General features: G+C 39.3%; 1 protein-coding gene across 3 annotated transcripts; it reads left to right on the forward strand.

Moving 5' to 3' along the window:
* The first annotated feature begins 98 nt into the window (after positions 1–98).
* HNRNPK (heterogeneous nuclear ribonucleoprotein K) lies at positions 99–8,944 on the forward strand. 3 transcript variants are annotated; one of them, XM_075277952.1, is made up of 15 exons: positions 99–210; positions 1,282–1,366; positions 1,469–1,566; positions 1,707–1,763; positions 2,693–2,736; positions 3,568–3,640; positions 3,726–3,839; positions 4,389–4,517; positions 4,606–4,913; positions 5,015–5,072; positions 5,485–5,500; positions 5,602–5,666; positions 5,784–5,953; positions 6,642–6,720; positions 8,260–8,944. In XM_075277952.1, exons 2-14 carry the CDS (start codon positions 1,312–1,314, stop codon positions 6,679–6,681), a joined length of 1,227 nt encoding a protein of 408 aa, XP_075134053.1. In that variant the 5' UTR covers positions 99–210; positions 1,282–1,311; the 3' UTR covers positions 6,682–6,720; positions 8,260–8,944. The 3 variants fall into 3 exon arrangements, with proteins under 3 accessions (XP_075134053.1, XP_075134067.1, XP_075134061.1); XM_075277966.1 differs by having other exon boundaries at positions 5,036–5,072; XM_075277960.1 differs by lacking the exon at positions 8,260–8,944 and adding an exon at positions 7,326–7,523.
* Positions 8,945–14,608: the final 5,664 nt, after the last annotated feature.

Here is a 14,608-nt window from a genome sequence, read left to right on the forward strand (position 1 = left end):
TAGCACAGTGCCCTGTTGGAAGATGTAGGCGGGGTTAACAATGATTGGCTTCTTCCTCAGCCAATCGGTTCGGTTCCCTTAGTGATCCTCCAATCACAGCTGGAGAACAGAGCCTTGCACTTATCCGTTCTGTAGGTTGCACCTTGTGTGGTTTCGTCTTGTGCTTCGGCCGCGCTAGTGGAGGGAGCTCGGGAGCGGCGGAGGAGCGAGGTGAGTGCGCTGAATAAACGATATAGTAGTGAGCAATGTAGACGTAGGCCTCGATGTGGCGCCCTTAGGCGGAGTACTGAGGGCCTATACGGCTGTTATTAGTGTGTGCGTCACTCTGTAGCCGGTAGAGTCTGACGCGGGGCTGTTCGTGCTTGACGGTGAGGGAGCGAATAACGGCCTCCACCTCGGGTTTTTCTATTGCTTGCACTAGGCCTGGGAAGCCGTGAAGGAGAGCGGTGTCGCCGTCACTAGGCGTTCGCTAGCCCATCCCCCTCCTTTTGCCGTTTCATGTACAGAGGAGTAGGGTTTTATAAGCGGTAGGTGACGGCGGAGCCTCTGGCACCGAGTGTGGTGGGTAATAATGGCGGGAAGGGTTACACCTGGGGACCGTGTGTTAGGGGTTTGTCGGTGTGTAATGTACTGTTGTCGGGCTAGTTAGAGTATTAGGCGGGCTTTGTATGCTTCGCAGCCGCCATGCTGTCTAGCCGTCTTCTCTCAGTCACAAAATGGCTGGTGGCGGAAGCTTGCGGCTGAGGGGCGGGGCCGCTGTGGCCGGTGTCCTGGAGGTAGCAGCGAGGAGACAAAGGAAGGAGCGGAGGCTCTATTGTCTGTGCTGTGTGTGTGGACAAGGTCATGCCTACAGTGTACGAGCTGCTTTGTTTCTGCCTCTGGATCCGACCGTTCTTTTCTATGTTATCAGCCATTTTAGCAAGTGTCTGGCTGTAGTGTTCAGAGTACCCATACAGGAGGTCTCTCTCCCCCATGATCACATATATACATGTTAGCTGGTACAGGCTTATTATACTCCCCTTCCTGCCTTTATGTTGTTGGCGGGTCACACTGATTGGCTATGGAGACTGGCCCAAACCATCAGAATTGCAAATGAATAGTTTTATCCCATCAGGTTCTCATAGGTTGGCGAGCTGGAGGGGAGTCATGGCTTAGTCCCACCCACTACGATTCCTGTCTTATAACCTGGAGGGCCTGTTTGGGTTCTTTCATTGGCTTTTCACTTGATCAGCGACAGTATGTCAGTCACCAGGACACTGATCATCTGTTCTCTCTACACAGAAAGCTGCCACCACCTTATAAGTGTATTTAATGAAGATGGAGACAGAGCAGGAAGAGGTTGAATTCACTAACACAGAGACCAACGGTGAGGTTCCATTTTTTTGTCTCGATTGAAATATACATTTTCTGCATGTGCTAGGCATAGATCTCAGTTTCCTTCTGCTATAACATGATTACCTTTCTGTAGGAAAACGTCCAGCAGAAGACATGGAAGAAGAACAGGCATTCAAGAGATCCAGAAACACAGATATGATGGTTGAATTGCGCATTCTGCTCCAGAGCAAAGTACGTTCATTCTTCACTTTCTAGTACAGATAACTATTCCTGTAGGATATACATCTTTCTGGTGACCCCTTATGTCTTCTAGTGAAAAGGGTAGTTTTTATAGCAATACTTAATGTCATGTATATTTTTTTTCTCTTCAGAATGCCGGTGCAGTTATCGGGAAAGGAGGCAAAAATATAAAAGCACTTCGGACAGACGTGAGTGTTTCACAACAAATTCCTTCTCCGGGTTTAGCTTTGTAGTCATTTTAGAATATCTACACTCCAGACAGTTCTACTTAAGTCTTGTAGTGGGATTTTAGGTGAACACGCGAGTATTTGACAGTTAGTCATTGAATTTTGTTTTTAGAACCACAGTTTGTAGTTTAAGATAGGTTAATGTGAATGTCTTTAGATAAATAACACACAAGCATTAATAGAATAATTGCTAGCCATATACTTAGTAGAATTCTTAAGTGGGTTGACTCATGTGATTAGACACTTCATAATACTTACATCAAGTCTACATGGCATTATGTGCCTTACATAATATATAGTGTGCGTTTTGTTTGTTTTGTTTGTTTTTTTTTTTTGTCTGTTTTGAGTATCACATTTTAAGTGAAATTCCAAGTGGATATTTTTCTCTAGTTCCTATTGGTCTCTTTTTGGGGACTGTTCTTTTTGCTCAGATCCTTCATATTCTGCATTTGTATGAGGAAATGTGTCTATACCCACGAGCCAGCCTGCTAGAGTTTGTGTAATATCAAATTATTATGTACATACATATCAGAGAGAGAGAATCTGCAGTCAGCCTTAAGTTCCATAGTGATATTTCAATATTTGCCTTAATACCATAACGTTAATTGAAATCTGAGTCTAGTTTGTATTAAATTAAAATGTATTGCTTTTCCCCCCCTTTTCCCTCTCCTTGTTTTTTTGGCCACATATCTCCGTTGCCCATGTACTGGATCGTCTTACCCCTGCGTTGCCCATCATGACGGCCCATCTACCCCTGAACGCCCATGTGAAAACCCTGGTTGGCTATGCCCAAAATTGTGCTCGTTGCCCAACGGGCACTATTCCTGACATCTTCCGATTGAATGCCCATGCCCAATGCCAACATCCACGAACGCCAATGACCAATGCAGTACAATGCCAGTGTTTCAGTCCCTGACAGCAGTGGCCCCGAGCGGTATGTCCCAACAGTTTATGCCTCACTGCCTGATTAGAAAGAGAAATGTATTATAACCTTGCCTTTTAATATGATTAGTTTCCCCTACATAGTGTTATTTTCTGTCTTGTTTTCCCGTTGATTTTTTTTCTCTTGTATTTCCTTTCCTATTCCCGCACTGATCTTCTCTGCATAAGTTAGTCTTTGAAGCCACTAATTCCATATATACAAGGGAAGCAAACATCGCTTCAGCAGCTGCATATTTCCACACTGTACATTTATTTTCTGAGTGGTTTCTGTCTTCGTGGCCACCTGATTCCTGCAGCATTGCCTGTCTCATTGTTTTACTCTTCCTTTCCTAATGAGGTGCTAACTCTTAATCACTTTCACTTCACATTTCTGTTGCTTACTGTCATTTTAATTTATCTTCTCTTCAAAGCTCCATTTATATTTCCAGTTTCTAAAGGTGTTTCATCCATACAGTATCCACCGATTGCATTTTCCAACTCTCCCTGTAGTGCGCCAGTTTCATTCAGTTAGCGAGGGTGTCCTGAATTAGTGGTGACGGGGAATGTGATCATTCACTTGTTTCCAGTTCTGTGCCTCTTTATGCCCGCTTTATCTAAATCCTTCCAGAATCCCTTTCCCTCACCAGCATCTAAACGTTTACTGGCCAGTCACATTCAACTGAAGAAAAAAAAAAATTAAAAAGAATTAAAAAAAAAAAAGCGCATGTGTACATATTTAAAATAGAAGTTAAATATATATACATCTGAGTATTAACATCCTTTATCACTGTAGATGCGAATGCTTTAGTAACGTATTGTCTTTCTTGTGTCGTGTGTCATGCAGTATACTTAGTATCAGTGCAGACATTGAAACAATTGGTGAAATCCTGAAGAAAATCATTCCCACGTTAGAAGAGGTACGTGTGGTTTTTAGTTTTTCATCTACTTTTCTTGTTCATAGAAACTTGACTTAAAAAAACTATTGTGTTTTGTCCTTTGCAGTATCAACATTATAAGGGAAATGACTTTGACTGCGAATTGAGACTCTTAATCCACCAGTCTCTGGCAGGAGGAATCATTGGTGTCAAAGGTGCAAAGATTAAGGAACTTAGAGAGGTACACAGTTGGTTATACTTGTCATTTTTGTGTGTGAATGAAAACTGTCGTATGTAATACACTTGTACATATGTTTAGTTCAAACTTTGTTACAGCAAGATTCTATAATGCTTTGTTGGATTTCTCTACACATGACGTTGGTGTGATCTCTGAAAAGTAGGTGTATGTATTGTGTGGTATTACTTTTGTGTATTTTTGGCATGTTTCCAGTGCAGTACAATGCCAGTGTATCAGTCACAGACTGCATTCTGCCTGAGCGCTTATGCCTCACTGCCTGATTAGAAAGAGACATGTAATGTAACTTTGCCTTTTCATTTGACTTGTTACTCCTACATAGACTTATTTTGTCTTGTTTTTCTGTTGATATTTTTTTTTTTCTCTTGTATTTCCTTTTACTATTCCCTCACTGATCCTCTCTGCATAAATTAGTCTTTGGAGCCATGAATGATATTTGTGTGCTCGCTGAAAATTAGGTGTATGTTTAATGTTATGTATATTTGGTATGTTTCCCAAACTAACTTTTTTTTTTTTTCCCCCTCCCGTTTTCAGAACACACAGACTACAATTAAGCTATTCCAGGAGTGTTGTCCCCATTCTACAGATCGTGTTGTGCTTATTGGAGGAAAACCAGATAGAGTTGTTGAGTGCATCAAAGTAATCCTTGACCTCATATCTGAGGTAGGCATAGCTTCTTTTTTCTTCCTCCTCTCTCTCTGCAAATTAAATCCTACAGCGTTGTTTAATTTTTGCATGTTTTGTTTTCCAGTCACCAATCAAAGGAAGAGCACAACCCTATGATCCCAACTTCTATGATGAAACATATGATTATGGTGGCTTTACAATGATGTTTGATGACAGGCGAGGAAGGCCTATGGGTTTTCCTATGCATGGTAGAGGTGGTTTTGACCGAATGCCCCCCGGACCAGGTGGCCGTCCAATGCCTCAGTCAAGAAGAGATTATGATGATATGAGCCCAAGACGGGGACCTCTCCCACCTCCACCAGGTCGTGGAGGCAGAGGTGGCAGCAGAGCCCGCAATCTTCCACTTCCTCCACCCCCACCACCTAGAGGAGGGTAAGGATTTTAGACTATTTAAAATAATAATGCTGTTATCATTTTTGGTCTTTTTGTGACTTCTGTTTCTAACTACTGACATCTGCTTTGTCTATACTTAGACATTTTGATTTTATTTCTAGTGATCGGAGAGGAAGACCTGACCATTATGATGGAATGGTAAGTTTCTGTTGGTACATTTTGTAACACTGCGGCTGTTTTGTGTTTTTGTTTTTGTTGCTTCCCTTCCCCTCTTCAGTTAGTAATGTTTAAGTTTACATTTTATCCAAACTTTGCAGTATTATTTCCCACCCCAGACTCTTATATTAGTTTTTTTTTAATTATTTGTTGTCTTAAATAAGTTCTTACTTTGTTTCTTGTTGGCATGGCATAGTAAGAAATGTTGTGAGTTTTTGTCTAGTTTGTACTGCCTAGCTTTTCTATATTTAGATAGAAATAAGCAAAGTGCAGATAAGCTTAACACTGTTTTTTGGATTGATGTAGTCAAGCATATTTGTAAGGCAGTTATCACACTGTTAGAAGTAGCTGGTTTGGTTTTGTGAGTAACGTTGTTTCTATTCTTGTTTTCCAGGGTGGCTCTGGATATGGTAAGTGCTCTTATTTATTTTTTTGCTATACCTTTTTATATGGAGTATAGCTTTATGTGGGCAACACACTTAATGTGCAATTACCAATTTTCTCTTTGTAGGCCGAGGTTCCTATGGGGATATTGGTGGACCTGTCATAACCACTCAAGTAACTATTCCAAAAGATGTAAGTTATCTTCATTCTGTATTGGTATTCGTTTATCACTGCCATTCATGTGTTAATTGGAGAGTTTAACTTGTGACTATATATTAATGTATACATTTTTTTTTTTTTTTTCTTAAGCTGGCAGGTTCAATCATTGGAAAGGGAGGTCAAAGAATCAAACAAATTCGGCATGAATCTGGAGCATCCATCAAAATTGATGAACCGTTGGAAGGATCAGATGATCGAATCATCACAATTATAGGCACCCAAGACCAGATACAGAACGCACAATATTTGCTTCAGAACAGGCAAGTTGTTGATGCTTTATTATGCATGATTCTAAGACTATAATCTCTTAGCTTAAAGGTGTCTGAAAGCTGTCTACTACCTTAACTCCTTTTATTCCCCTTTTTCAGATTTTCTGCTTCCCTTTGGGTTTTTTTTTTTTTTGTCTATAAGTAACCTCTATCCTTATGTATATTCCTAAAAATCAAGGTGCTTTAAAACTAATTCTGCTTTGTGAAATTAACAGCTCAACTCTGTCGTGAAACGACTGCAAACGATTTGTAAAATGAGTATTCTATTACTGTGCCTGTAGATATAATATTAGAAGAAATCAGTGGATGTTGGTTTAGTTCTGTGTGGAAGACTAGTGATTTTGTTGTTTTTAGATAACAGCATTGACAACAAATCACGGTCTGCCATATGGCACAGACCATGCCTCTACAGGACAAGTTACAGTCGTTTTGATTGGATGCTATAATGCAGCGTTTCACACCTTTCTATTACTAACCACTACTTTAAATTTTACTTTAATTGGCTTAATACTATAGCATGTTTTGAGTTATTTGCTTTGTAATGATCACTAACCTGCGTATTAATCATGCTGTTAACTTGTGTGCAAGCCTTTAGTTTTTTTGGGGGATTGATTACATCTTATTTTTGTAAGGTTTATGCGCTTACAGGTTCTAATGCAAGATTTTCTTTTTTTTATAGTGTGAAGCAGTATTCTGAAGATTATGCTTATGGGTTTTGACTTCTAAACATTGAGAGGCACATGCTCAAGGGTTCTAATGTAAGATTCTCTTTTTTTATAGTGTGAAGCAGTATTCTGGCAAGTTTTTCTAAGACTAGTGAAGAATGAAGGAATCCTGCATCTTTTTTTCTTTATATCTTCGCTTCTGATTAAAAAAAAAAAAATATAATAAAAACATTCCTCTGCTTCATAGGTGTAATACATTTAAGGGTGTAGAAAGTATGGTGTTTATGTAATCTAGCTCTTCAACATGAAAGAATGTTTTCTAGCAGTGCAGTCTGGGATCAGCAGCATGAGTGGGTTGTATTTGGAAGCCATGTTTATCAACCACTGAGATTTTGCTGAATTTATGGATGTTTTACGTAATCTACATGTTAAGGAAGAGCGAATGATTACCACTATCCACCATGAGCAGTGGAAATTACTGTTTTGTACATATTTTTTTTTTAAGTTCTTTTTAAATAAATGTAGTGAACTGTGGGGTTTGGTTTTATAATTGCTTTCACCTTTTAATGATGCGCTATTTACTTAAACACTCTACTAATCTTAGCTGTAACTTCTAGGTTTTTAGTTGTTTGGGGGGGGGGGGGTTAGCGGTTAAGTAGAATACAGCACAAACACAATTTTTGGTTTCTCTTTTACAGGACTCTTTAACAGACCACAATAATGAAGAGGAAAGTGTACAGTGAGCAGTGATGAAATTTTAGTTCTCCTTCGCACTTGATCTTGTTTTACAGTTATTTCTATTCTCACAATAAAACAATTTTAAGGAAACAAAGTTCCATGGTGTTTTTATCAGATGGTTTTCAAATCTAAATGGGTGGTTTAGTACTGGTGCTTAAATTGTGCTAAAAACTAACTTTATTTTTGTTTTTTTGTCAGCCCTGATGTTTTCGTAAGATTTAAACTTCATATATTTACAATTTAGGTAAATGTCTGATGGGGTGTGCAACTCTTGGAACACCCCATAACCATGAACATGGGGGAGTCCCCAAGCCCTCCATGGTTTGAATAGTGATGGTCGCACATGTGTATTGCCACTCTCCATCTCTAGACCTGCCGAACAGAGATGAAACAGTTTAATCCCGGCTGACCCTCGCAAGTATTTTTTGGAGGGGTTTTAGTTGTCACTTTTGAACGTCCAATTTTTTATTTCATTTTTTCTAAATTGTGACCTAGCAAAAATACCTTTTAATAGATTGTATATCCCCATTTGGATTTGAAAAAAAAACCAAACTGGATGACTTTGACAAGTGCAAGTAGCCCTTATATTTCCACTGCCCTGTTACAGCTTTCATCTTTGTACAGAATGCATGATAGAGTTGTGGAAGTGATAACATTCCACCAAATTGCCTCCTTTTTAAAGAATATATATATAAACTAGGCTTTTCTGGCAATCTGCATGAGAACAGCAGTGTAATAATGTTACACTTAGGAAAGTTTGATGACTGGTACACTTCAGTAACGTCACAGTAGTCGGGTTTATCTTAAGTTCTTTCATGTCCTGGTTGGGTTCAGCCATCTGCTATGTTTTTAATGTTTTATATATCAGGAACAAAATATGAATTTCTTTTTCAGGCATAAGTGGATTCCAAAATATTTTGTTTAGAACAGCTCCAATGAAAAAACCTGGAATGCTTTCTCCCCCCCTTTTTCGTTGCATTTGGATTACAAACCAAGATATGGATCACCGGATGCATTTGTTAATAGTAACCAGCAGCGCTAAGAATCCACAAACAGCGGAGAATTCCCCACCTCCAAGAAAATTGTACAGAATTAGTAGAGCTGAATGAATACATCTGCTTTATGTTAAAGATTTTAGTGTGTTAAGTTTTTTTTTTTTTTCTCTTTTCTCTAAATTCAGTTATTACATGGAGAATGAAAGCTCCGCTTAAGCATTTCTGTGCAAAATTTGCTGGGATAACTGTTAATATGTGAGCAGCTGATTGAGTTTGAGTTTTTTTTTTTTTTTTGATGTCCTGATTCCAAAACCTGTTTTCTTTACCTGCATTGTCTGTTTAGATTTGGGGGTTTGTGTTCACTGTAACAATGTGCAAACTGTACACATTGCTGTTTTTATCACTTTTACATTGGTATGTTGTAATGAAATTAGTCACTTGTGTTAGTGTATTAAGATATGACCAGCTGTGCTCTCGGTTTTTATCAATATAATTAAAGTTTAAAGGATTTTTTTTTTATTCCTTAGATGTAGCCAATTGAGCGGTGAAACCTTTGTTTGACTAAACAGAAATTCACATTTAAACTAGCCATTGTCTTTTACGTTCTATCAAAGCTAGGAGGTGGCATGCTAGCAGTTTAATACAGTAGCCTTGACATCTAAACTCCACCCCACCCCCTTCCTCTGTAGTTTTGGGTATTAGAGAGATCACTTATCTTGCCATCTACCATTTATTTGGTTATGCAAATAAACTTTTTTGCATTTGTACCAATCTTTTTATGGCTGTTCTCGCAAAAACAATACAGCACATTGCTAATTGCATTTAAAAAAAATAAAAATGGTAACTTGCACAAAGTAGTTAGCTTGTCCCTCAGGTTACAATTCGTGCTTCAAACAATTTTATGCAAAATTGGGTAAGAAAACCTAGAATTTTTTTTTTTAATTCAATAAAACTGATCTCTTAAGAGCTTATTTTTTTGTTTTTAAATCTTTAGTTTTTGCAGAGTCATGTCTTCCAATGCATTCATAAATTAAAGGAAATCTATTACGTTGATTTGGGACACTAAACCGCTTAAGGATGCTTGTAGACTGGGGATATAGTGTCACAAATCACACTGTTTTAAGACCATCTTTGCCCACAAAAAAAATCAAAAGCAAAACTTTATACTTGCCCAGCCTCTGCAGTTCTTCAATGAAGCCAGAGTCTACAACCTCCCCTTAACTGAAGAACTGTGCAGGTGTCAGGCGCACCAGAGATGAATCTGATGAGGCAAGTATGAAGTTCTGTAGCAAATCATTCCCCTCTCATGCGTCTGTGTCGGAGGCCAGTGCAAATTATAAACCTGTCACAACATTCATGGGATCTTTACATGGACACTTAGAGGGTTTATATTAAAATACTCAGATTTGTGAGTGTAGTCTACCACTCGAGACCTAAATCTATTAGCAAGTAAATTCAATGATTTCATTATTCCTGTGGTTGGAAGAGAATCATAAACTAGTACCAAGTGTTCAGGGAATTTAGAATTCTGTTTTAAACTGGAAGGGAGCAAGAGAAAGCCAAAACCATTGTTTTAGGATCATTTTTAGAATAAGGGTGATTTCAAAGTCATGAAACGGTTAGATTGGGCAGATTTACCAGCCTGCACCTTTATGATGTGAGAGGATTCCTAGCAGTATAGTTATCTATGTTGTTAGTGGTACCCACCTTGCATACTGTGATCGGAATAAGATGCGGGCTAATAAATCTCGCCACCGCATGGACAGAGTTAGGCTGTATTCACACTGAGTAACGCTGGCGGTTTTTGTGCTTATTTTTGCACATAACGCCGTGCTATTTTGCGGTGGCGTTGACGCGGCGCTATGTGCAAAAATAAGCACAAAAAACGCCAGCGTTACTCAGTGTGAATACAGCCTTACAGCTCAAACTCTTGCAAATGCGTCCCAACCGATGTATCTAAACACAGCTGTAACTGGCTAGTTATGAGCATGATAGGTCATTTATACAATGTGCGGTTGTAGATGATATAAACAATGTTTTTGGATAAGTGTGTGATAAGCCAGAAAGAAGAAAAAAAATAGTGTTGTTTGCATATAGATACAGCAAAAGAATGAGAAGTACCAGCTTGAGAAGTCTGCAGTGGTCTTGCATATTATGAGTAATTGGGAAGGGGGTGTAAATTGGTGTTGGTTTTTCTTTTCTATGTAACATTTATTTCACTGCTGCAGCACTGAAATGTTGATATTGCCTATTACTGCAAATCGCAATTGGTAAACGAAAACATTGGACACGTATTCTAAAAAATGGAGTGTGAATGAAGGGCTACAATAGAATAAAAGTTTGATCCCTCTGTTTAACATGGGTAGTTTGTTGTAAGACTAACTGTATCTTGAGGTTTGCAGATATTAAAATAGTTCTGTGTTTTAATGAAAATCGGACACCGCCACACAAGTTGATTACTTCTACAATTTTAGAAGAAAAAAAAAAAATCTAAAAGATGGAAATATCAGTATAACACTGGTTTAACACAATTGGGTGATCTAAAGAGATGGAGAGAAATCTGTTGAGGAAAAGTGTGATCACAAATTGTACCATACAATTTAGAAAAGTTGACAAGTTTATCCTTTGTAATAACAATAAGTTATCACTTCAGCTTTATTTTTGAATGTGTAGTCTGCAGGTAATACTATGGATCTGGTATATAATAATATGAACGAGACCAAATCCTTTTTGAAAGTATAAAACAATAAAAAGCTATATACTGGGACAATTTTTTAATTGGTTAAATGAGCTGTATACCACATTTATTCTGCCTTCTGTAAGACAACCTATAGGTGGTAGAAAATTACTCAATCTAAATATCTGAAGAGGTGCTAGAATTAAAACTAGACAGGCTGAGGCCGCACGGGCCGGGAAACGCCACGATTTGCGCTGTGGGAAAAATCACAGCGTTTTACAGTAACTGCGGTTTTGGAAATTGCAGCATGTCAATTATATTTACAGAAATGCTGGCGGCTTCCCCGTAGATATAATTGTAACAGTTCGTGGAGGAAAACTGTGAACATTCTGTTTAAAGCGCTGCGGGCAGAACTGCAATGCGTTCCTGCTGCGGTTTTTCCCACAGTGCTTTATAGCTGCGGGTCGTTCTGTGGGGCCTAAGGCTAAAGCAGTATTCTCATATCGGCATTGTGCAGATATCCAGATTCCATATAGGTGGAAACCACATCTGTTGAGAATGGGCTGCAGGAACCCTAACAAGCTCTTGAGATAAACACAGGTCCCAAAGGTGGAACCCCCTTCTATCAGCCAATCATGGTATATCCTATGAATTTAACAATTAATGCTCAGGTAAGAATACCTCATTAACCCATTCCCGCTGCAGGCATTTTTTGTTTTTGATTCCCTGCCTTCCAACCCCATAACTTTTTTATCTTTCCTTTTACAGAGCCATATATTAGGGCTTAGGCTACTTGCAGACGACCGTGGCCAAACAGGCGGCTGTGAATTAAAGGCACGAGGGACTCATGGATATTATCCATGTGCCGGCCATGCTTCCGCAGCCACTTTTGTTAAATGAATAGGAGCCACAGAAGCACGAATAGGCCCTGTTCCATATTTTCTGGCTTGGACTGTTGGCCCGCATACATGACCTTGTAATTCACGGCTATGTGTACAGGCCCATAGAAATGAATGAGTCAGTGTGCTGACATGGATAGCACACTAAGCTCAGCCACAATCGACTGCAAGAGGCCTTTAATGTTTGCAGGACAAATTGTACTTCATAATGGTACCATTTAATATTACAATGTACTGGGAAACTAGAAGAAGTCAAAATGACAAATCACCTGTATTGTATGGGTCAGTTGGTTTGGGAAAAAAAAAATCCAAAACTTTACAAAAAAAAACAACATTTTCTGGAGTTGTCATATTCTGACACCCATAATTTTTTGTATTTCTGTGTATGGGGATGCATATGGTATTTTTTTTGCAGAGGTAGACGTACTTTTTGTGAACCAATTTGTGAATAAATCGCTGTCGTGAGAGGACACACGTGGTCATAGGATGTCTGGCACACACAGCTGAGCATCTCTACTATGGGTAACTGACTGTTATATGCAGTTGCTCATGAGATCATTGCTACAGCACTTGAGGCAGGATTGAAGCGCTCCCCATGCGGTCTCCATACGCAAGGCTGAAATTTAAACAGAACCTAGTTCTGTCACTAAAGACGGTCCCTGCCTGTTAATGACAGGACTTGAAATGGGCACTGAGATACCAAATTTCCTTTTGCTAAACAAGTGTAAACGGTTCAAACAGGCGAGGGAGTAATGAAGGTAAAAACCTGTGTCTGGATGGTGGACAAGGAAACTGGGAGCTGCTTGCATTTGTTGGCAGATCAGTCAACTGGTGGTCTGTCTAGGCCTTCTGTGCACGCCCTTTTTTAACCACTGCTACCAACATCTCCTAAGAGCTAGATGGCAGGCAATTCGTCAAATAACCATCCTGCTTCTCTCAGTCCAATGATGCACCCACTTTCAAAGTCAACTAGGTAAAATGTATTACAGTGTGTTATAGAGGCATAACAATCAACTAGCTGTTACCAAGAGGTACAGTACCTAAAAATGGCCTAAGCCATTTCATAGGCGTAACATTAGTAGCCTGCATCTTCGGCACACTATATCTCGCAGCATGCATCACCAAGTTACCTTCTGGCCTGTCCCGCTTCACTACTTTTTGGCCTGTGTACTGACTTTTGGTTTAATTTCTGACTTTGCATCTGTATGCTCATCCTTATCTACCTGATACCTGTTACTGACTCCTTGGCCTGTACCTTACAATGTTCTGTCTGTCCTTAATGGGGTTTTCTCATCTCTGCATTTCATCCAGGCTGCGTGCAGTGTCCACTTCACTTTCTGTACTTCTCCCCCCAGGCTGTATTCTGCAGGAGAGCCACTCAGATTTTCTATTACATGCAGCCAAATGTGAAGATCAGAATAGAAAGAAGAGACCTTAAACCAGGACAATGACATATTTCTCTGGAAAGAGCAGCTTCCGGTTTCTTGTTTTTGTAATAAAATTAGGCTAAAATGGTCTGTTAGGGTAAGGACAAAAGTGAGCAAGGATCAACTTGATGTCTCAATTCCTCAAATTAGAAGAAACCATTATTCATTGTGGGGTTCAGCTTTGTTGTCACCATTAACTTTCTATCTGATGAGAGAGAAAATCAGTCTATTTGGGAAGCTTGATATTGGCACCATACAGACAAATTTTTGGCTTGAAAGGAAATGCATGTGAGCCTTGGTCCAATGACGGCATCAATGGCTGATACGAGGACCAGCATACTCATAGTTAAGAAGCTAGACAGTTGTGACTAAGATGAAATGAGAAATTATATAAAATATTTTATCCGTGTGGATAACTTGAGAGACATCTTTGAAATTTGAGAATGGATTCTGCACCCTGGAATTTCATTCTTTGAACCTGGAATAGTTGAAATTTATCCTGGATCAAGAGACACAAACCTCTTTAGTGTGAAGTGTTAATGCCAATGGAGTCCAGCTATCAGAAAAACTGCACTTATTGTAGGGTTAAAATGATACAGAACATAAAGTATTAGAACTGATAATACAGGCATATGTAGACATGTATATCAGGTAAGAGGATAGAGGCCATAAAGCTATCTGACTATAGAAGTGTTGTAATTAATAGGATGGTCTCCATTTTGACCTTCTCCATTAGACACTTGTTCGGATCTGCCACATCATTAATGAGTCTTCACTTGTTGCCTGGTTTTGCATTTGAAGAAAAAATCGGGAATAGATTTTCTTTCCTGTTCAGCAATGAGGGACTTGTTACAGAAGATTTTTGTAAGTGACTTGTGATATCTGGAATCTGGTGGAAATTCTGGTGAATTTGAGGGTATATCCTTACTCACAAGTAGGAGACCCCTTACAAGTTCCATTGTTCCCATAGTGACTTCCACTCTATTCTGGAAACAGACTGCTTCTCTTGAACTGACATTAGGTTCACACCTGCTTTCGGGTTTCCGTTCGGGGGTCTGCTTGGGGACTCCTTAAACAGAAGCCTAATCTTATAAAAGTGGTTACCTGCAGAGACCCGCGGATCCCATAGACTATAATTGGGTCTGCTAGTTTCTGCCTGAAAGGGCGAAAAATACGAAGGGAAAAGCGCTGCTTGCAGAACTTTTCTCTCTGCATTTTTAAAGCGGAATGGCGAACGGAATCCCC

This window comes from Leptodactylus fuscus, chromosome 1, assembly GCF_031893055.1.
Source record: "Leptodactylus fuscus isolate aLepFus1 chromosome 1, aLepFus1.hap2, whole genome shotgun sequence".
Lineage (NCBI taxonomy): Eukaryota > Metazoa > Chordata > Amphibia > Anura > Leptodactylidae > Leptodactylus > Leptodactylus fuscus.

Excerpts from the sequence above, each read along its gene's own strand:
- HNRNPK (XM_075277952.1), top strand. The coding sequence starts at position 1,312 with ATGAAGATGGAGACAGAGCAGGAAGAGGTTGAATTCACTAACACAGAG. Across the intron at positions 3,840-4,388 it reads AGATTAAGGAACTTAGAGAG|AACACACAGACTACAATTAA; the intron begins GTACACAGTTGG and ends TCCCGTTTTCAG. Across the intron at positions 4,518-4,605 it reads TCCTTGACCTCATATCTGAG|TCACCAATCAAAGGAAGAGC; the intron begins GTAGGCATAGCT and ends TTTGTTTTCCAG.